At 37.9% G+C, this 22,060-nt stretch overlaps 1 protein-coding gene across 2 annotated transcripts; it reads right to left on the reverse strand.

Moving 5' to 3' along the window:
* Positions 1-225: 225 nt before the first annotated feature.
* Positions 226-22,060, reverse strand: LOC127832371 (coatomer subunit gamma-2-like). 2 transcript variants are annotated; one of them, XM_052357807.1, is made up of 21 exons: positions 21,894-22,060; positions 21,689-21,738; positions 14,618-14,773; positions 14,161-14,240; positions 13,801-13,876; positions 12,774-12,866; positions 12,133-12,219; positions 11,635-11,705; positions 11,088-11,133; positions 10,471-10,713; positions 9,075-9,185; positions 8,375-8,583; positions 5,590-5,751; positions 5,059-5,285; positions 4,237-4,374; positions 3,917-3,991; positions 2,932-3,074; positions 2,351-2,519; positions 1,550-1,647; positions 958-1,096; positions 226-689 (listed from the first exon to the last, which is right to left on the reverse strand). In XM_052357807.1, exons 1-21 carry the CDS (start codon positions 21,931-21,933, stop codon positions 457-459), a joined length of 2,646 nt encoding a protein of 881 aa, XP_052213767.1. In that variant the 5' UTR covers positions 21,934-22,060; the 3' UTR covers positions 226-456. The 2 variants fall into 2 exon arrangements, with proteins under 2 accessions (XP_052213767.1, XP_052213766.1); XM_052357806.1 differs by lacking the exon at positions 11,088-11,133 and having other exon boundaries at positions 11,589-11,705.

Raw genomic sequence — 22,060 nt, forward strand, 5'->3', positions numbered from 1 at the left:
TTTGCATCAGACAATAATTTGGAGATATTCTCCTTTTCCAAGCTTGCAATGCAAAACTCTGTACACAACTACTTATAGAAATCACTCAGTGATACACTTTCAAAAAAGCAGTTCTAAAAAGCAGCTCAAATTATATACTCCGAAATGAAGTAGATTTGTTAAGTAACAAAGAATGCTACTAAAAGGTGGTCTTATTAAAAGACAGTATGTAAGGACAATTGTCATACAGCTATCCTTGTATATTTTTGCCATATTGCAATTTAATCTTCCAAAAAAGCAACAAAATTTATGTGACCTTGACCAAAAATACATAATTCATATAAACTGCTAAGGTGCACTATAATATATTTAAGATTCATAATTATATAGCGATACATTTGAAGATTTATGTCCATAACTTTAAGAACTTATATGTCGTATTATGTCCTCCCTTCATTGTGGCTGTTATCATACCATTTACCCAATGGCTGAAACAAGCACCTCAGACACATTGGGATCTGTAGAGCGCACAGTGAGCTGCATGGTTACTCCCCCGTCTGCCATGGCAAGTTTTGCCTGCACCAGGGCGTCATGTCCGCCACGGTAGACGCCTGCCAGATAGAGCGTGTGGGCACTCTTCCCTTCTGGGACCTTGTCACTCCTCTCACAGGGCTGCATGCCTAGGTACTGGATAATGTTTTTAACTGCATCTGAAAGCAAATGCAATCCACTTTAATTTATGTTGAAAAGGGGTGAAGTTAAGCAAAACAGGAAATATGAGAAAACTTAACAAACTTTCTCAAGGGGAAAAAACAAATTCACCATTTCTGTATGATACTCGGTTCAGTCACAAACCACAATAGTTCATAAATAAAGAACCCATTCTAATTGTTGTATGCTCTCTAAATTTACATGAAACGCTCTTAAAGAGAGCTGTAAAGTGTTAAAGGGTAAACACAAACACCAATAGCTATGTACCGTCCAATGTTTTCATAGTGGACAGAGCGAAGGTATCCTCCATTTCATTGTCTGGTCCCACCTCATCCCAGCTGGCTCCAAAGTTTGGTTTCATCACCTTCTGCACATGGTCAGCCACAGACACCTCCACATCCTCCAACTGATCACAGAACAGGCAAAATTAGCAGCAAAGACAGTACATGATTTCATATCAAAGATTATTAATGAAAATATTCATCTTTTAACATATTTTTATCCAAATAAAGCAAATAAATGAGGTAATATCCCCACATCCACTATGTTCCAAATGCCATGGTATAATACTCACTATTTTGGATCCAAACATAAATTTAATGGCTTACCCAGAGGTAATGTTGCACTAGCCATGAGAGGCAGCCACTTTGTCATTTTCCTAGATCTCAATTAGTTTTAATCAATCGGAGTTGATTGGTATGAAAATATTTTGACAGTACTGACATATAGTAATGACAAAATTGATAAAACATGAATTTGATACCTTTAATTTTATCAAATGAGGTCTATATAAGAATTCCAACTTGAAACATTACTTTCATTACAGTCACCCACACATGTTTAAGACTCAGACACTCACCACATATTCATCGTCATATCCTTCATCATCTGCCTCTCCAGTGTTAGGATCGCAGTCCTTCACGATGAACTTCAGAGTGCAGCTGAACGTCCCAGTCACTGGCAAAAAACAATTACCATGCAAAGTTACAGTGCTACAACTCATTTAGTTAAAATTACAAATCATGGTGCTTTGTTTATTTAGTGTTTTATTAATGCAATTTAATCTGGTAAAATACAATTAAAAGATTAACAATTTACTACAGATAATCTCATAACAGGACTTTAATATGTCCATTGTTTAACATGGCTTACAGCATACCTACTGTTTCCTACTTTGTGAGAAAATGGTCAGGTTCCTATCTTGGCCTACATTTCTGTGATATCCTTAATATAGCTTTCCTACTTTTTGAGCGTATCAGAAATAATTGATTCCGATTATAATTTGGATCATTAAGTTTTTTTTAAGTTAAGTTTTAAAACTTTTTTTTTGCCATACAAACTTGAATGTAGATGCATCTTTAAATAGCGTATTTAAAATGTGAATGATTCCTCTCTTTATTACAGATATCAGACTGGAAAAACACAAGCAAACATGTACATTTTATGTTTAAAAAGTATATATTGCACTTCCTACTTTCCCTTTCTTGTATCAAATGTCTCATTCCTTAAATCAGGATTAATTACACCTGTATTATCCTACCCTCATGTTGAACCCTATAGTTCTAGAGTGGGCTGAACGGAAAACTGCAGTATCTCCTTTTTTATTTAATATGAGTTACAACAGTCTTCCGTTCACCCCTCGAATTATCAGCACTTGTACCTGCTGTAGCCTCCTCCGGGAGTCGTACCAAGGTGTACGTGGTGCCAGGGCTGTCATACGGCAGCTTGGGGCACGGCACACACTTCAACACCTGGAAGTCATCGGTGTTCTCCATGTGGACTGTCACCTTCTCCAACACCTGGTCATTCAGCGTGTTGGTGCAGTCAAACTGTGACAGTTATAATAGTAGAATAAACAATAGCACTGAATACAAAAAACTATCATTAATGCTTTTGTCAAATTAATGAACTTCATTCAGTATGTTGATATAACTTTATCAATAAGAAAAATTGTGTAAAGAAGTTAATATTTTGGCAGACATGAAAATAAGAAAATATCATCTTGTGCTCCATATAAAATTGTCACACAAGTACAAATTTAGTGTCAATACCTCTCAATCCTCTGCCGCAGTAGATAATGAAAACCTAACACGAAACTTGTTGTCAATGCTATTTCACTTTAACCACTATTTATTTGGTAATTTGTATGTTTGTTGGAATTCTGCTCAATAACTCTAGGATTAAAACAGATATTGTAAACTTTCAACCATGAACTATGCAAGTGTTGCTATGCCATCATACCTGGAACACCATGTATCTGGAGTATGTATGCTTGATGCAGCGGACCACATACTCTGTCTCAGACTCGGTCAGCTCAACAGGCAGGCTCGAAGACTTGAACAGCGGTCCCAGGTTAGCAAACTCTGGGATGCCAGCAAGTTGCTCTGAAAACAACGTGCTTTCATGTAATAAAGCATTTTGAAAACTTAACATTCTTGTACCAAAACAAATTCATGGGAACTTTTGTTGTATTGGTCCAACTCTTTAATATCCTCTGTCAATTTAAAAGAATTTTAAACTAAGGAGTCACAAGAGGACCCTGGGCTGCTCACATGAGTTTTTGCTATTAAAAATGATCAAATATTATAATAATGTTTTAAACACAAGAACATTGTTTTAACATAGTTAATAGAGATTGGAAATAAACAGTGACCTATATACAAGCAGTTCTGAACCCTAAAAAATTATCATTGGAAATGATTTGTAACTATTTTTACTAAGTGTCATTAAGATTGGGGAATAAAAGTGCCACCTTCAATTAATTTTGTGACTCAATTCTTGACAACATAGGCTACAGTCTCAAACTCCGCTTATACCTCTATGTGAAATGCTCTAAAAAGTTTTATGAAGAGATAGAAATAAATATGACTCAGTTTACCATGAATTTGTTTTTAATTTGACTTTATGTTTTAGTGATTGTACACACTAGACAGAGATGTATTTAAATGTTCTGACCAAATTTTATGATTATTGAGCAAGAAAGATAACCTCTATGGTGTCAACAAATGACAATACAAAACTGACAACAGATAAAAGGCAATCATAAAAAAACAACAGTAAAACACGTCACTTTCACATCCCAAGCTATTGCTCAGAAACACTAACATGTATTGGATTTTCATTTATCACTTAAAAGTTTTTGCAAAATTTTGCCTTGCAGACTCAAATTGTTGACCTACGAAAAATCAGAATTTGATGACCCAGTACTAAATATGTCTGCACCTACCAGCATACACATCCTGGCGGGAGGAGGCCACTTTCTCTGTCGGCTTGGAGGTCACCGTGTCTCCTGGCTCCTTGGCTGCAACAGAAGACAACAGTGGGTGATAGGCTCAGTACTTGTCAACAACAGAAAGGTGGATAGGATAAAAACTAGTTTCAGCTGCTTCACATGGGAACCAAGCTACTGTTTGGTCATTGACGTATAAGCTAAAGTATGAGCAATCAGCTTGTTACCACTATTTCATGTAGAAGATTCAGTAAGCAAATAGCAGAAATTCATCTAGATAGTTAATGACAGAGCTAGTAGTGCCCTGCATCTGTTACCTCCGCCAGCAGTGGACCTCTGCTCAGTTAGAGGCTGGGTGGCCAGGGGCACTGACTTCATGTCGAAGGGTTTGTCAGAGGGCTCCAATGTGTACTGATGCAGGGCTCGTTCCAGACCAACCACCGACACCTGCAGACCTGCAAACAAGACAGCAAGCATTTAACTCACATACATGTAGATCCGGATAGGGGTGCAATTAAAAAATCTAAGGAAATTCAAGAACGAGCAAAGGGATTCGACTCTGAGTAATAGGCACTTTTACCCCACAATTTGATACTGTACAGCAACCAAATTTGACAAACATAGCATTTAACAACATCAAATATATCATTGGCAGGTTCAGATATTATCTCCCTTTGAAGCTTATTACTTCCCTTGGATTTGTTTTTTTGACCTTTGACCTTGAAGGATGACCTTTCATCACTCAAAATGTGCAGCTCCATGAGATACACATGCATGCCAATTATCAAGTTGCTATCTGATGGGACATAGAAGTTATGAGCATTTTTCGAAATCTAAACGCAGAAACCGAAACGCAAAGTGTGGCGGAAAGACAGACAGACAGACGGACGGTCGGATCACTTTATGCCCTCCTTCGGGGGCATAAAAATAATATTGCAATTTCGAGCAAAAGCTGTGTTTGTGAAACACAATGCCCCCAATTGCACTTTGAATAGTTTTTTGAAAAAAACTCCAGACACCTAATGAAGGATGAACAGACAATTAGTGCAACTGCTATATGCAACCCTACCCGATGCAAAAAAATAACACAAGGTAAATGGCTTCACAATGACATGGAAACATCTCTGTACCCTACTCACCATTGAGGATGTAGGCAGAGTTGAGGGCCTTCTGCCTCTCTCTGAGCACGTGCACATAGAAGGTGGCCCGGTCTCGCACCTCGTCATCGGAGTCCAGCTCACATCTCTCCAGCAACACGATGCAGCTCTCCAGTAGCTCCTCGCAGTGGGCCCCAAACTTGGCCATCGCAGTCACAGCCGCCGCACGCACAGCCGCATTCTCCAGGATCACCCGGTTGTAGATGAACCTGCACAATGGGAAAATAGCTCTTAAGTCAAACTGTAAAATGGGAAAAAAACTACAGTCAACCAGTCTTAAATAATGAACAAAATAGTAATTCAGTTATAGTGCAAAATGGGAAATTCACTCATCAGTCAACTATAGAATGGAGAAATAGCACAATATGAAGATGTTGTCATTTAGAATTTTTTGCTCAATTTAATGAACTATGTTCAGTACATTGGTAATAACTATTCAAGATTGTTCAACGAAGTAAACATTTTTAAGCAGAAATAAATATTAGAATATACTTAAAGAGTGTCCATACTAACCGGATGTACTTTGACGGTGTTGGGGTCCTAGGCCCCTCACGGCCCAGAAGGTGAAGGATCCTGGTTGCCAGCACGGTGTGCTCGCAGTCTTCAATGAACTCACACAAGTGGGCCAGGCCGGCCTCCTTGGCCTCAGAGTTGTCCTCTATGATGATGATGATGCTGTAACAGGGTATGCACACTCATTAATCTATTAATGAATTATCCAATCAAGACTGTGAGAGAGGGTTAGTGTGGGTGATCATTGGTGATGAATAAGTGATTCAATTTATTAAACCTGCATGCGTTTTATGTGAGAAGTTTTAAGAGACCCAGTCATCCATATGATTTAAATTTATTCCTGAACACTTGATCACTTGTTTGGGAACCTTGCAAGTGGTTGATGGCATTTTTTTTATAAGCCATATACAACATTAAATCACATAATATTCTTTATAGATTGTTAGGGTTTGGTCCCTGTTGAGTCAATTTTTCTATATTTATATCAATGTATTGAATTTAATACATAGTTTCCTAGTAATATGCACATGTATTATCTATGATAATATTATTGTGTATTACACTAAACTTTTGAAAATATTACATTTATTATAATGTGTTAATAATACAAGAGGACCAAGATGGCCCTAGTTCGCTCACCTGAGAGGAGTCGGTTCATTCAATCTTTACCAAATGTCAAACTTGACCTAGATAATGTCCAGACAATCATCCTGGTCAAGTTTCATCATTATTTCATCCGCGAGTCATGATCAATGTACCTATGAAGTTTCATGATCCTAGGCGTAAGCATTCTTGAGTTATCATCCAGAAACCATTTTTCTAAAATGAGTCACAGTGACCTTGACAGCCATTTTGTGAATACGTTTTTTGGCACTGTGACCTTGACCTTTGACCTAGTGACCTGAAAATCAATAGGGGTCATCTTCGAGTCATGATCAATGTACCTATGAAGTTTCATGATCCTAGGCATAAGTGTTCTTGAGTTATCATCTGGAAACCATTTTACTATTTCCGGTCATCGTGACCTTGACCTTTGACCTAGTGACCTGAAAATCAATAGGGGTCATCTACGAGTCATGATCAATGTACCTATGAAGTTTCATGATCCTTGGCCTAAACGTTCTTGAGTTATCATCCGGAAACCATTTTACTATTTCGGGTCATCGCAACCTTGACCTTTGACCTAGTGACCAGAAAATCAATAGGGGTTATCTACGAGTTATGATCAATCCACCTTTGAAGTTTCATGATTCTAGGCCTAAGCGTTCTTGAGTTATCATCCAGAAACCATTTTACTATTTCGAGTCATCGTGACCTTGACCTTCGACCTAGTAACCTGAAAATCAATAGGGATTATCTGCGAATCATGATCAATGTATCTATGAAGTTTCATGATCCTAGGCATAAGCATTCTTGAGTTATCCTCCGGAAACCATTTTACTGCTTTTGGTCACAGTGACCTTGACCTTTGACCTTAAAATCAATACTGGTCATCTGCGAGTCATGATCAATGAATCTATAAAGTTTCATGATCATAGGCATAAGTGTTCCTGAGTTATCATCCGGAAACCATTTTACTATTTCGGGTAATCGTGACCTTGACCTTTGACCTAGTGACCTGAAAATCAATAGGGGTCATCTGTGAGTCATGATCAATGTACTCATGAAGTTTCATGATTCTTGGCATAAGCGCTCCTGAGCTATCATCCGGAAACCATCTGGTGGACGGTCGGACCGACATGAGCAAAACAATATACCCCCTCTTCTTCGAAAGTGGGGGAGGGCATAATGAGAAAGCTTCTCCCCTCCCATCAGCCATGTTATTCAACTAACCGGAACCATTTTTAACTCAACTCTCGTATCAAGGAAACAAATGTACTGAGCAAATTTCATGAAAATTGGGCCAAAAATGTGACTTCTACTGTGTTCACATGTTTTCACTATATACATATTGAGAAAAATGCCCCGCCCACTGGCGGCCATGTTTTTTCACCGATCCCGACCATTTTCAAACTCGTCAGAGATATCAATAAAACCAATGTTTTGACCAACTTTCATGATGATTGGGCAAAAATTCTGACTTCTAGAGTGTTTACAAGGTTTCTCTATAGCCAAATTGGGAAAACTACCACTATATACATATAGAGAAAAATGCCCCGCCCACTGGCGGCCATGTTTTTTCACCGATCTGGACCATTTTCAAACTCGTTCGAGACATCAATTGAACCAATATTTTGACCAACTTTCATGATTATTGGGCAAAAATTGTGACTTCTAGAGTGTTTACAAGGTTTCTCTATAGCCAAATAAGGAAAACTGCCCCCCCCCCACTGGCGGCCATGTTTTTCAACGGATCGGAACCACTTTTGAACTCAACCAAGATATCATTAAGACAAACATTTTGACAAAGTTACATGAAGATTGGGCATGAAATGTGACTTCTACAGTGTTTACAAGGTTTTTCTTTTTTTTGACCTAGTGACCTAGTTTTTGACCCGGCACAACCCAGTTTCGAACTCGGCCGAGATTTCATTGGGACAAAGCTTCTAACCAAGTTTCATGAAGATGGGACAAGAAATGTGGCCTCTAGAGTGTTTACGAGCAAATGTTAATGGACGGACGGACAGACGGACGGACATACGACGGACAAAGACCGGTCACAAAAGCTCACCTGAGCAATCAGATGAGCTAAAAAGGTTTTTTGTGTTTTCAAGTCATCATTTATATAATTGAAATAAATTGAACTGTGAAATAAACCCACATCGTGTGTTATCTATACACAAACCTGTCCACGATGGCCTTCTTGTACTCGAATCCACCTTCATCTCGTAGCATTGACGACAGGAAGTTCATCATGACGTTGTGCTTGCGCGGGTACTTGAGGCACAGTGACTGGATAGCCTGCACGACGACGATCTTGAACTCGTCTGATATCTCGGACATGAACGTGGAGATCTGCTTCATAAGCCGGTCCACGCTGCTCTCACTGCCGGTCTGTGGGGACATGAAATGAAATATAAATGTATGAGCCTGGTTCTGGGATAACAGGGTTTAATGCATGGGCGTAAAGTGTCATCCCTGATTAGCCTGTGTTTGCACAGTCCTGTTATAATAAAGAAACATAGTTCAAAGGCATGCCCAACATGTATGAACAGTAGTTTGTTTGCAGATACAAGTATCAACCCTACCTCACTGTGTCTTCTTACATAAATTAAGCTAAAATTAAGCACTGTTTGACAATTTTGATAAATCATTATTAATAAATCCACTCAAGTAAAATCAACATAGCATAAATCAATAATGTAAACTATAAATACTGTATAGTACTTGCAATATTCAGTGTTAAGTGCATTTTCTCACTTTATATCGGACATTTTTCACAACATTTTTAGTACAGAGCATATTTGTATACTTTGTCACATCCAACTGATCTTGAGAAATATGAGTTAAATTAAAAGACATATTTCAGTTACAAAATCCTGTACCTTGAGAAGAGTGGTAATAGCAAGGGTTGCTATGCTACGGTTGGTGTCCGTGATCAAGTTCTCAAGGTCAAGGTTGCATGTTGTCACTGCAGCAGGGTGCTTCATGGCCACCTAGCAAATTATTATGAATAACAATGCATATAAAAAGTTGTACAAAGAATACATTTTCACTTTTGTAGTATCAAAGTTTGATAAAAATCAAGATGCTGCATTCAACACCCATGTGCCCCTTGTGAAAGAATAGTCAGCCCTTTCACTATGCATACTATTAAGTCAAATTCCCACCAACTTGTGCATACCCTGTTCAGAATCCTAATGGCAGATAAAATGTACGGTGATTATTTTTCATCATTTTATGAATCGGGCAAGGGCCCTATGGATAGAGAAAAATTGCATAGTTTTGGGAAATTGGTATCTTCTTTCTTCGCTTACAAATACTGTAACTTAAGAAAAATAGTTTCAAATATTATACTTCAATGTTTATTTCCCCATTTGGGGAATGGGGCCAGGACACTTTGGATTGGGAAAAATCCAGACCTTTTGACTAAAATTTGGAAATAAGTATTGTTGCATTTTTGCTAACAAATGCTACAAAATTAAGAGTAAAAGTGTTTTCAATATGTTATTTACTAAGCTTAAACTTATTTAGCTCTAAACAACTCTACTTAATGTTGAAATCCAAAAAAAATCTTTTTGGGGGGGAATCTTCCATTGGGAACTTCGGTCCTTTTTGGGAAAATTATATTCTTTTTTCGATTGGGAATGGAGTAGAATACCAGCCCAGAATTTAAATGGAAAAAAAACCACTTCACTTACTTATGTTTAACTTATAGAGGGGAATGGGATATGAACTAAAATTGCAATTTATTTTACAAAAATTAATTAAACAATTATTTTTTTTAACTTTCAATAGGGCATTATAGGTTGTCATTTGAGAAAAATATACAGTCTTTAACATCGGGTATGGATTCAAATTTTGACCCCTTATTTGGCAAAAAAACAACAGTTTTTTCTATAACAACTTTATAACAACTTGTCTGTAGGCTGTTCAAAGTCCAAACAAAAGGAAAAACATAGAACAACATGTCTGTACCTGTTCAGATTCCTAATTGCAGCTTAAATCTTTAACAGCTTTTCTGTACCCTGTTCAGAGTCCTCACAAAACCGTAAATCTATTTTTTAAAAGGTCGCCTTGGCGTTCGGGATATGGTGTCCGCCTTGCGACAAGGAGGTCACAGGTTTGATCCCAAACTGTAGGAGCATTCTTTAGATCTCCCCCAAAGACAAAAAAACTGGTTCTTCGCAGGAAATTCACTAGTATGTTTCAATGAGCTGCAATTGAGCTTTAAGAAAAATAGGTTATAACTAAACTATTTCTATAACAACATGTCTGTACCCTGTTCAAAGTTCTCACAGCAGCAAAGCGAAGGGTGGGTTTAGGGGAGCTACAAAACAGCTGTAGGACAGACACTGCGGGCGCGAGCTCTTTCGTGGTGATCCCCTTCATGTTCACCATGGCATGGGCGGCCTCGTAGATGACAATCTCGTTCTTGTGTCGCAGGCAGTTCTCAATGAACTCATACATTGGGCTGTCTGAGCCTGCGTCCTCATCCGCAATCAGTTTGCTGGCAATGCGGATCTGGGGAAAATAATTTGAAGGTCTTGAAAAATAAGGGCTGAAGCTTAATATGCAGTACAGATGCAAGCTTAATATGAGGAAAGTTAGACATGTTCTAAGATGAAAATCTATGTATAAAAAACCTGCTTTTCCTTTAAACATTTTGATGTCTCCATTGCTTACATTTTTAAACAACACAACTCCAAACAAGCATTATAAGTGCTGGTAATTGAAGCAATATCTTGTTATTAGAATATGCACAGTACCCATAGTTTGTTCTTAAATAAATTAAATTCCTGAGGTACAAAAAAGAAACTGAGGCCAGGAAGGACCACATACCAGCAAACAGTATGCATATGGAGACTTGAGTGAATGAGAAAGGAAGGACCACATACCAGCAAACAGTATGCATATGGAGACTTGAGTGAATGCTTGCTGAAACTAAGGCAAGTAAGGACCACATACCAGCAAACAGTATGCATATGGAGACTTGAGTGAATGTAGGCAAGGAAGGACCACATACCAGCAAACAGTAAGCGTATGGAGACTTGAGTGAATGCTTGCTAAGGCAAGTAAGGACCACATACCAGCAAACAGTAAGCGTATGGAGACTTGAGTGAATGCTTGCTAAGGCAAGTAAGGACCACATACCAGCAAACAGTAAGCATATGGAGACTTGAGTGAATGCTTGCTAAGGCAAGTAAGGACCACATACCAGCAAACAGTAAGCATATGGAGACTTGAGTGAATGAAGGAAGGACCACATACCAGCAAACAGTATGCATATGGAGACTTGAGTGAATGCTTGCTAAGGCAAGTAAGGACCACATACCAGCAAACAGTAAGCATATGGAGACTTGAGTGAATGCTTGCTAAGGCAAGTAAGGACCACATACCAGCAAACAGTAAGCGTATGGAGACTTGAGTGAATGCTTGCTGAACTTGCTCACGAGTTTTGTGACGGCCAGCTTGTCATGCTTCTTGATGTGGTACAACAGGCCCAGGGCATGGTACTGAAATGAGTAACATACGCACAAACTGTCATAACATACAGACAATAATAACTGGTATGCTTGAAATATATACGTTCCTTTTGAAATGGGTGTGGACATTTCGAGTCATTATTTGTATGCATCAGCATTTTAAACTGTCGTTTATTTAAACAATGACATCTCATCTGCTCTGCCCTTAAACTCTTAACCACTCAGATACATATTTTCATGCCTTTGTAGTCCCTTGAAAAATAAAGGTAATTTTTAGACCTTTATAACAAGATTCAAATTTTAAAGGCTTCATGTTCAACACTTCTTTACTGAGCTGCAACCAGCATAAAACCTGAAGAGACTGCCAGTTACAAGTAGACAGTTCTGTTTTTTTGCTGGTTGCATATAGCCAGTTTCACTTTGCTTTTGAGCAGGAAAGCGTGAAGTGTGTGCCTACCTGCACCATGATGTTGTCACTGGATACAGCCTCCTGGGCCTCGTTGACCCAGCGCTTTGTCACATCCTGGCTGCCCTTGCTGAGATGCTGAAAACAACATGTTGAGGTTTGCAGTCGAGTTGTTGATAAAGAGTGTGTCTGTGTAAGTGTAGTTGATTTTCTAAGGTTAACAGTTATCAACAGTATTTAAGTCATAACATGACGGCCATTAAACTGCTCACCAATATATGGGTAAGGTGGTTTAACTAAATACATACTTATGCTAGAAACTGAAAAATGCCCTATTTGATTAAGAGGTAAGGGGAGAAGGACCAACAACATTGCTTCATGAATCATGCCCTTAAATGTTTTCAGGTCGGTTGTTATTAAACCTGTGATCTTTGTTTTAAGTCCAGCCCTTTACCAACAAACAGATTTAGCCTTCTTTTTTTAATTACGATCTTTGTTTATCATATTTTAACCCAAATTAAATTAGAGCGAGTAAGGTTTGACTATTGAGACATCCATCCATGCCATTCCATTACATTCATATTGTCAAAACACAAAATCATATAACTCTAAGTCTAAGTAAAAGCTTAAATGGTATGTATAAAACAATGTGTCATTCATTTTATAAGCCCAATGGACTATAGCTTATATACCAGAGAAGACACTAGGGCAGCACTGGCTACAGCGTGACACTTGTCCACAATGGCTTGCTTCATGTAGCGCTCAATGCTCTGCAACATGGTTGTCTGAAACAGAAAGTAAACATTTAATTGTAAATGCCAATATTATTTAATGTTTTTTTGGGGGGATGTTTTAGGGTTAAATAAAACCACATTCACAAAGCGAAGTGGAGGTATCATTAACAGCAACATTGCATCAACAACAACTACTTTATCAATGGATAAGGAGCTTTAAACACTAGTTCTGTATTAAAACATTTGACTGCCACCTGGCTCAAATGTGTTAACAATGTCCAGTAGTTTAGTACAGTAAAGCATTGGTTATAAGAAAGTAAGTTTAACACTTGTTGGTATTTTAGATTTTGAGTGACCCATGATGGTGTGAAAACCCAACTTTTACTGACAAAGGTATTTAGATAGCAATATAAAGCCAGTAAAGAATAGAACATAACAAGGCAGTCTTCAAAGAAAGATTGTACGGTGGTCTTGATTGGTCCATTGTCTTGATCTTTCATCACACTGATGCATTTTAAAAACAAAGGTGGAACTATTTTATTACATAATACTTGTATGCCTTATTATATTTGGGCTGTGCTCTGTGAAAAATTATTTAATGCATATGCGTAGTGTCATTCCAGATTAACCAGTGCTGTCTGCAGCTGGATTTTTGCAAAGAAGAGACTTTCATTAAACGGAAAATATTATAAAAGCGTTAAGTATTGTCCCTGATTAGCTTGTGCGGACTTCACAGGCTAATCTTTGGCAACATTTTACACGCATGCATTAAACCCCCTTTTCACAGAGCAAGGCCCATTTATAATATAACAAATGGTGGCACCAATTATGTAGAGCACCTAATGATTACAATCATGATTGAAGACATCGCTATTTTTGACTTTTGATAAAACATAACAAAACTTGTGAAGGATCTCAAGACTGCGGTCCAATTCATATCATATGATAACCAACTATAAACACATCCTGTTTGTCTGGTTCTTACATCAGTAATGGAGCAGAGAGCACGGATGGCTGGACCTCGAAACTGATCATCCTTGCCTGTCATGTCCTTCATCAAACTGGAATTAACATGCCATCTGCGTCAAACAAGTGCTTACATTGTACATTCCACATTTACGAAAACACCTGATTATTATTTACATTAAGAAGTTGATTGTCTTAAGTATAGTTTAAAGATGGGGTTCAACAGTACATTGGTATACTGCAGTACATTCAAATGATATACATATTATTGCAATACTTTTTTTTCCTTTTTAAAATAAACTATGAGATAATTGTAACAATAACATGCTGATCAGTGGCTATAAATACAGTTTCAAGGTCCAAATTTTTTATTTATTACCTGCTTGTAACAATTATGACGTCATTAGCAATCTTTGACATGTCTTTAATTCCCATGTACATCAGTCGACGCAGCGTAGCCTAACAAAGATAAGAATACCAAACATGTTTAAAACAAAGAAACATGTACAGCACACATCAATTATTAGAAAATAACAGCTGACTCATTATAATGATTTACTTTTCTTGAACACTAATGGCAAATAAATAATATAATTTTAGTTAGATGTTTGACAGAAATGTTTGCATTATAAGCTACACAATCACAATATGACGATTTCTTAAAGTGATTTGTATAAAATAAAGCCATTATTTTGACCTTTGGTAAACCAGCATCTAGAATGCAAGGTCTGGAGGCATTTATAAGGGAATATACAGTATCCAATTAGAATTTAAAACAATGAATTAGAAGAATGGCAGCTAGGGTTGAAACCAAAATGACAAGTGTCAATTCTCACATCCTTTGACTGGAACAGCTTTGTCATAGCAAAGAATGCCTCAGTGGCTTCAGTGCTTCCAATGGTTTGGTCGCCCTGGTTGATCATGTAGAGCAGCTTGGTAAGTATAAGTCCACATTTCCGAGGGTTGATAGGTGTCTCGTTGAATGTCCTTGCCTATAAAAAATCACAAAATAAAGAAAAATGTAAACAAACTATTTAAGCAAAACCCAAAGTTAAAAGCCCATGTGTGGCAAAATCAATTATCTTATTATCTTTGATCACTGATGTCTTGGTTTCTTAAAATGTAAAATTTTGACAGTAAGTCAGAGCTAGACTGGGGTTCCAAGTGGCAGCATAAAACAGATTCCATGTTGTTAGTGTCTACCTGTACATTTCTGAGCTGACTTGACAGAATAAATATAATGTGTTCTTAAAAGTGTACTTACATAACCGAGTGAGCATAATTAAAAGCTTAAAAGCGTGAACACTAAACTGAAAGCACCAGACTTTAGTGCTTTCCACAGGATTTTTGTCAGGCACCCCGAGGCTGATAGGGGTGGTTCTGGAGGGGTGTTCTCATGACGTTGATTTTTTTTTAATTTAACGTGTCAATTCACGTTCTGTGGTGCGTTATAACTCAAAGAACAAGAAGACCGGAAAGGCCCAAAGTCGCTCACCTGAGATAACAAGATATTATTAGGACAAATCTTCTTACCAAGTTTCATTAAGATCGGAAAATAAATGTGGCCTCTAGAGTGTTAACAAGGTTTCACTATAGCCATATAAGGAAAAATGCCCCGCCCCCTGGCGGCCATGTTTTTCAATCACCTGGCATCATTTTCGAACTCGTCCAAGATATTATTGGGATAAATCTTCTGACCAAGTTTCATGAAGATTGGACAATAAATGTGGCCTCTAGAGTGTTAACAAGATTTTACTATAGCCATATATAGTCATATAAGGAAAAATGCCCCGCCCCATGGCAGACATGTTTTTCAAGCAAAGGTTACCATTTTTTAAATCATCTAAGATATCATTGAGACAAATCTTCTGAGCAAATTTCATGAAGATTGGAATATAATGTGGCCTCTAGAGTGTTAACAAGGTTTTACTACAGCCATATAAGAAAAAAATGCCCCGTCCCCTGGCGGCCATGTTTTTCAACCAACCAGCATCATTTTCGAACTCGTCCAAGATATTATTGGAATGAATTTTCTGACCAAGTTTCATGAAGATCGGACAATAAATGTGGCCTCTTGAGAGTTAACAAGATTTTACTATAGCCACATATAGCCATATCAGGAAAAATTCCCCGCCCCTTTGCAGCCATGTTTTTCAAGCAAACGTTACCATTTTCGAACTCATCCAAGATATCATTGATAGCAATCTTCTGACTAAATTTCATGAAGATTGGACAATAAATGTGGCCTCTAGAGTGTTAACAAGGTTTTACTATTTCCATTTAAGGAAAAATGTCCCGCCCCTTGGCGGCCATGTTTTTCAACCAACCAGCATCATTTTCGAATTCGTCCAAGATATTATTAGGATAATTCTTCTGACCAAGTTTCATGAAGATCGGACAATAAATGTGGCCTCTAGAGAGTTAACAAGATTTTTCTATAGCCATATATAGCCATATAATGAAAAATGCCCCGCCCCTTGGCGGCCATGTTTTTCAAACAAACGTTACCATTTTCGAACTCATCCAAGATATCATTAAAACCAATCTTCTGACCAAATTTCATGAAGATTGGACAATATATGTGGCCTCTAGAGTGTTAACAAGGTTTTACTATAGCCATATAAGGAAAAATGCCCCACCCCCTGGCGGCCATGTTTTTCAACCAACCGGCATCATTTTGGAACTCGTCCAAGATATCATTGGGATGAGTCTTCTGACCAAGTTTCATGAGGATCGGACAATAAATGTGGCCACTAGAGAGTAAACAAGATTTTGCTATAGCCATATATAGCCATATTAGGAAAAATGCCCCGCCCCTTGGCAGCCATGTTTTTCAAGCAAACGTTACCATTTTCAAACTCATCCAAGATATCATTGAAACCAATCTTCTGACCAAATTTCATGAAGATTGGACAACAAGGGCTGTTTGTAAAACATGCATGCCCCCCATATGGGCTGTCCGTTGTACTGGCAGCCATTGTGTGAATACGACTTTTGTCACTGTGACCTTGACCTTTGACCTAGTGACCTGAAAATCAATAGGGGTCATCTGCAAGTCAAGATCAATGTACCTATGAAGTGTCATGATCCTAGGCAAAAGCGTTCTTGAGTTATCATCCGAAAATCATTTTACTATTTCGGGTCACGGTGACCTTGACCTTTGAACTTGTGACCTCAAAATCAATAGGGGTCATCTGCAAGTCATGATCAATCTACCTATGAAGTTTCATGATCCTGACATACCGGTATGCGTTCTTGAGTTATCATCCGAAAATCATTTTACTATTTCGGGTCACCGTGACCTTGACCTTTGACCTAGTGACCTGAAAATCAATAGGGGTCATCTGCGAGTCATGATCAATCTACCTTTAAAGTTTCATGATCCTAGGCATATGCGTTCTTGAATTATCATCCGAAAATCATTTTACTATTTCGGGTCACCGTGACCTTGACCTTTGACCTAGTGACCTCAAAATCAATAGGGGTCATCTGCGAGTCATGATCAATCTACCCATGAAGTTTCATGATCCTAGGCGTATGCGTTCTTGAGTTATCATCCGGAAACCATTTTACTATTTTGGGTCACCGTGACCTTGACCTTTGACCTAGTGACCTCAAAATCTTTAGGGGTCATCTGCGAGTCATGATCAATCTACCCATGAAGTTTCATGATCCTAGGCGTATGCGTTCTTGAGTTATCATCTGGAAACCATTTTACTATTTCGGGTCACCGTGACCTTGACCTTTGACCTAGTGACCTCAAAATCAATAGGGGTCATCTGCAAGCCATGATCAATGTACCTATGAAGTTTCATGATCCTAGGCCCAAGCGTTCTTGAGTTATCGTCTGACAACCACCTGGTGGACGGACGAACCGACCGACCGACCTACCGACCGACCGACATGAGCAAAGCAATATACCCCCTCTTCTTCGAAGGGGGGCATAATAAATGTGGCCTCTAGAGAGGGAACAAGGCAAATGTTGACGTCGCACAACGGACAATGCACAACGGACAATGCACAACGGACAAAAGGCGATCACAAAAGCTCACCATGAGCACGTTGTGCTCAGGTAAGCTAAAAACAGCGTCAAAAGACGTCATTTGGTGCGCTATGACTCTTCAAGACAAGGGACAAAATTGTCACAAAACCAGGTTTTCATTGTGAAAAAAAAATCTGATAAAGGGAGAAAACTCAAACTGAACTTTTGAAATGACCAAAAAAAATTAACCCCCTTTGTAAGTTTTTTTTTTTTTTTAAATCTATTTTTAGTCGTGGCGACCTTGACATTGGAGATATTGACGTGATTCTTTCGTGAGACACACCGTCCCATGATGGTGAACAAATGTGCCAAATGATTTTAAAATCTGACGATGAACGACATAGTTATGGCCAGGACAAGCTCATTTATGGCCATTTTTGACCTTTGAACTCAAAGTGTGACCTTGACCTTGGAGATATCGACGTAATTATTTCGCGCGACACACCGTCCAATGATGGTGAACAAATGTGCCAAATGATTTTAAAATCTGACGATGAACGACATAGTTATGGCTCGGACAAGCTCATTTATGGCCATTTTTGACCTTTGAACTCAAAGTGTGACCTTGACCTTGGAGATATTGACGTAATTATTTCGCGCGACACACCGTCCAATGATGGTGAACAAATGTGCCAAATGATTTTAAAATCTGACAATGAACGACATAGTTATGGCCCGGACAAGCTTATTCCGCCAGCCCGCCAGCCAGCCAGCCAGCCAGCCAGCCCGCCCGCATTCGCCAATCTAATAACCAGTTTTTTCCTTCGGAAAACCTGGTTAAAAATCCCCCAGTCATTTAAAAATATATATAATTTTTTATATTGTTTAATTGTTTTAAAACATTCCCGCACAGATAGTAAAATTCCAACTCGAATGATTCCCCAATACATCCGTTTCAACCCAACTCTATTACTGTATACTTACTACTTTTCAAGTTTCTATTTATTACCCGATAATCCAGTTTGTTCCATTTTTATAAATTACTTTCTGGTAAATATTTACAATAAAAGCTCTCAAATATTTCTTTAACACAAACCTTGCCATTTTTCTATAGTATCAAATAAATTTAAAGTGACTATTTATAGATATGATGAAATATTGCCTCTGAACATGCATCAATCCCCTGACCTGTTGTGTGCTTGTTAAAACGCTCAATACACGCACGCTTTTCTATGCAAATGACGCAACGTTTTACATGCTGCATAATTTTCGCGCTCTTTTTAACTGAGAAAAAGATTCGACACAAAATAAATTTGCACTGCTAATTTGAAGCAAAAATGTTTAACGTTGCGGTAACATTTACATTCGGAAGTGTGTTTCGAATTAAAAACGCGTTAACATCGACTTACGGGAATGGGTTTCGGATTACAAATTTAATTATTTCCATTTGAGATTTCAACAAATATTAACAGTTGTGTTATGAATTTAAAGATAATTTGTTTAAACACTTTACGAGTCGAATAAATGTTTTGACGGTATTATGCATGAAATTTAGTTGTCCCAGCGTTTTTTTTCCTTCTTTGAACGGGTATGGTAAACGGCCCTGTTTCCAATCGGGACCGGACCTGGTCCCAAAATCGCCGACAGACCCTTCCCAATTTAGAAAACGGTCTTATCCCAAATAGTTTATATAAAAACGGCCTCGTATCGATTCGAAAATCCCAAATAGACTATCTTTTTTGTCTCAAAACGACTTCAGAAGTTAGTAAACAAGTATGAAAAGGAAACGGTTGTTGTTGTTGTTCTTTTAGAATTAGGCCAACGCAACTTCTGATAGGTGGAGCCACCTAGTTACCAAGTTGACTGTTCCCCGGCCGGCATACATAATGCTGCATTATTGAATGCTGGCGGGGAAACAGTCAACCAAATAAGGCAATAGTAGTAAAATTGACCTTGTTTTGTACACTTCGATAACAATGTTTCACATGTTCGTGACAGTTGTTTATTGAACGTTCTCGTTAAATACAGCTTCAATATACAAAATAAAACCCTTATCCGAAAAGAATGATAGATATTTTGAAATGCCGACTTTGACAAAATATTTTCCCGGGTTTTGGTTTTATTCGTAGCGACGTCTTTATGTAGTAAACAAACCCAAAAATGGAAATCCAAAATCTTGTTTTACTCTTCAAATACTCGCGGCGAATTTAAAAAAGTCAACTACTTCCGACGATTTTGCACACTCGCATCGTGGTTTTTATATAAATAGCCAGAAAATGAGTCACAATTCAAAATACTACTTGAAAAAAGTGAACAAAACGAAATCAGCCAAGCATAAATTTAGCCACCTAAATTTCTGTTTTCCATTATAACAATGGTCATCTGCTGGTCCTTTTAATTTAGACAAGTTATCTCAAATTGCCACACAAAGTAATTGTTCAATTGGGCTTTATGCCATTTTAAACAATTTTCAGTTATATTGCGGCAATACCCATTAATTCTATCTGGACAACCAGTTCTTAATTTTTTTTTAAATAAACTGGTATTTGTTATACAGACTTATGATCTACCCTATCCCAGAATGCCATTGATGGTGTATAAAAGCATTGTTTACTACATAAAATAGATTCCAGTTGATGTATTTGTATAATTTTTGATATTTCCCAATTTGATGGATTTCACGACGCGAAAATTCCCAATTTGAAGGATTTCGCGACTCAAAAATTCCCAATTTCTAGGGGACAGGACCTGTTCAGGGGACAAAAATATTTATAAATTGCACTCGTCCTGCAGGACAAGTGCATTAAAATTTTCACTCGTCCTGCAAACACATGCACTTGTCGTTCAAATATGTGTGAAAGAAAGATTGCAAAGGACTGATATGACTAACAATCCTATATCACTGCTAAAATGCTGCTTACTTAGTTATTCATGCCAGCTGATCACAGTCAGAAGAAATGTTAACTTACTTTATTTATGAGGAACACAAAATAAATAAATGAAGACAAATTTGTTTTTTCCTTTTTCTAATGCTTGCGTGCTTTCCATTTCGGATGGTTGAACATCGCTCCTGCCTCCTTTAAAGAACGCTCGTATGTCAGACATTTTTCAGATGAAATTCAGACTGGTTTAAAACCGTACTTCGCAGTAAAATAATTCTTAAAAAAAATCTATACTTACAGTGAATGAAGTCAGATGGTTCCCTGTCAACATGGACGCGCAAAGTTTACACCAAAAAGCCAATATTTACTCGGGACATAGTCTCGCATAACAACGCGCACCTGCTGTATGAAATTTACAATAACGATTTCCGGTTCATTCGCGTTCTACTTTCGGAATAGATATGCTTTAAGAAATGATTTTATTTAATGAAAAAGAGTCTTACTGGTCAGAAAATACATATTTTAACATCAGTTTTTTTTCACTCGTCCTGTAGGACGAGAGCTTTAGGGAAATTCACTCGTCCTTTCAAGATTTCACTCGTCAATACGAGCGGACGAGTGGAATTTTTGTCCCCTGCTGTTCCCAACAGGTGAAAAAAAACGCTGTGTCCACGAGGATTACGGCCGGTTGCCATCATCAGTCTTCTAGCTATCGATTATTGGATGAAACATTTACAAGACTGGGGGTGAATTGTCTTGGGGGTGAATTGTCTCGCTTCCTTTTAAAACAGGGAATATTGATACACTGATAGAGAAACCTTGATTTTGTTGACAATCTCCACTTTCTTTTACTGCAAAATACACTTATCGGAAATTTTCAAGCACCCCAACGACTCTGATTTTGAAATTCAAGCGCCCCAGCGAGGGATTGTTAAATGGCCTGTGGAAAGCCCTGGACTTGAAAGGGCTGAGATGGTAATGAATACAGGCTTAAATTACAGAATTGTGACAGATCTATAACTGAGCCATAACAACATATTTACCTCTTGAAGCACACTTGTTTTGTCAAGGTTATGAAACGGATTTCCACCACCTGAACAAAGATAAATACATTTCAAGTAAAAATTGTAGGTAGATTATGCTAATATTGTGTTCAAGAGATTTATCCGAAAAATGGCATCCGAATAATGTATTGTGGTTGACACATTTCAATTTCAAGATTAAACTCATTTATTAATAAAAAAATACCCTCTTCCTCTTCTTTCTTATCTCTCCTCAGCATATGCATTTTGATGTTTATATTTGAATGTAAATGCAAAGAACGAGTTAGCTAATTATGTTCCCAGTAGACACAAACCCGAACACGTCACATCCAGTAGTGTTTGGTTGACGATTATGAGGCCGGTTAATACGTG

The sequence above is a fragment of the Dreissena polymorpha genome, chromosome 5 (genome assembly GCF_020536995.1).
Source record: "Dreissena polymorpha isolate Duluth1 chromosome 5, UMN_Dpol_1.0, whole genome shotgun sequence".
Taxonomy (NCBI): domain Eukaryota; kingdom Metazoa; phylum Mollusca; class Bivalvia; order Myida; family Dreissenidae; genus Dreissena; species Dreissena polymorpha.

What these genes read in the sequence shown, in the direction of transcription:
- LOC127832371 (XM_052357807.1), bottom strand. Translation starts at nt 21,933, where the DNA reads ATGCATATGCTGAGGAGAGATAAGAAAGAAGAGGAAGAGG. An exon ending in CTCTCTGCTCCATTACTGAT is followed by an intron (nt 12,867 to 13,800) that starts GTAAGAACCAGA and finishes TTTCTGTTTCAG; the next exon opens with ACAACCATGTTGCAGAGCAT. An exon ending in CTGCCCTAGTGTCTTCTCTG is followed by an intron (nt 12,220 to 12,773) that starts GTATATAAGCTA and finishes TGTTGTTTTCAG; the next exon opens with CATCTCAGCAAGGGCAGCCA.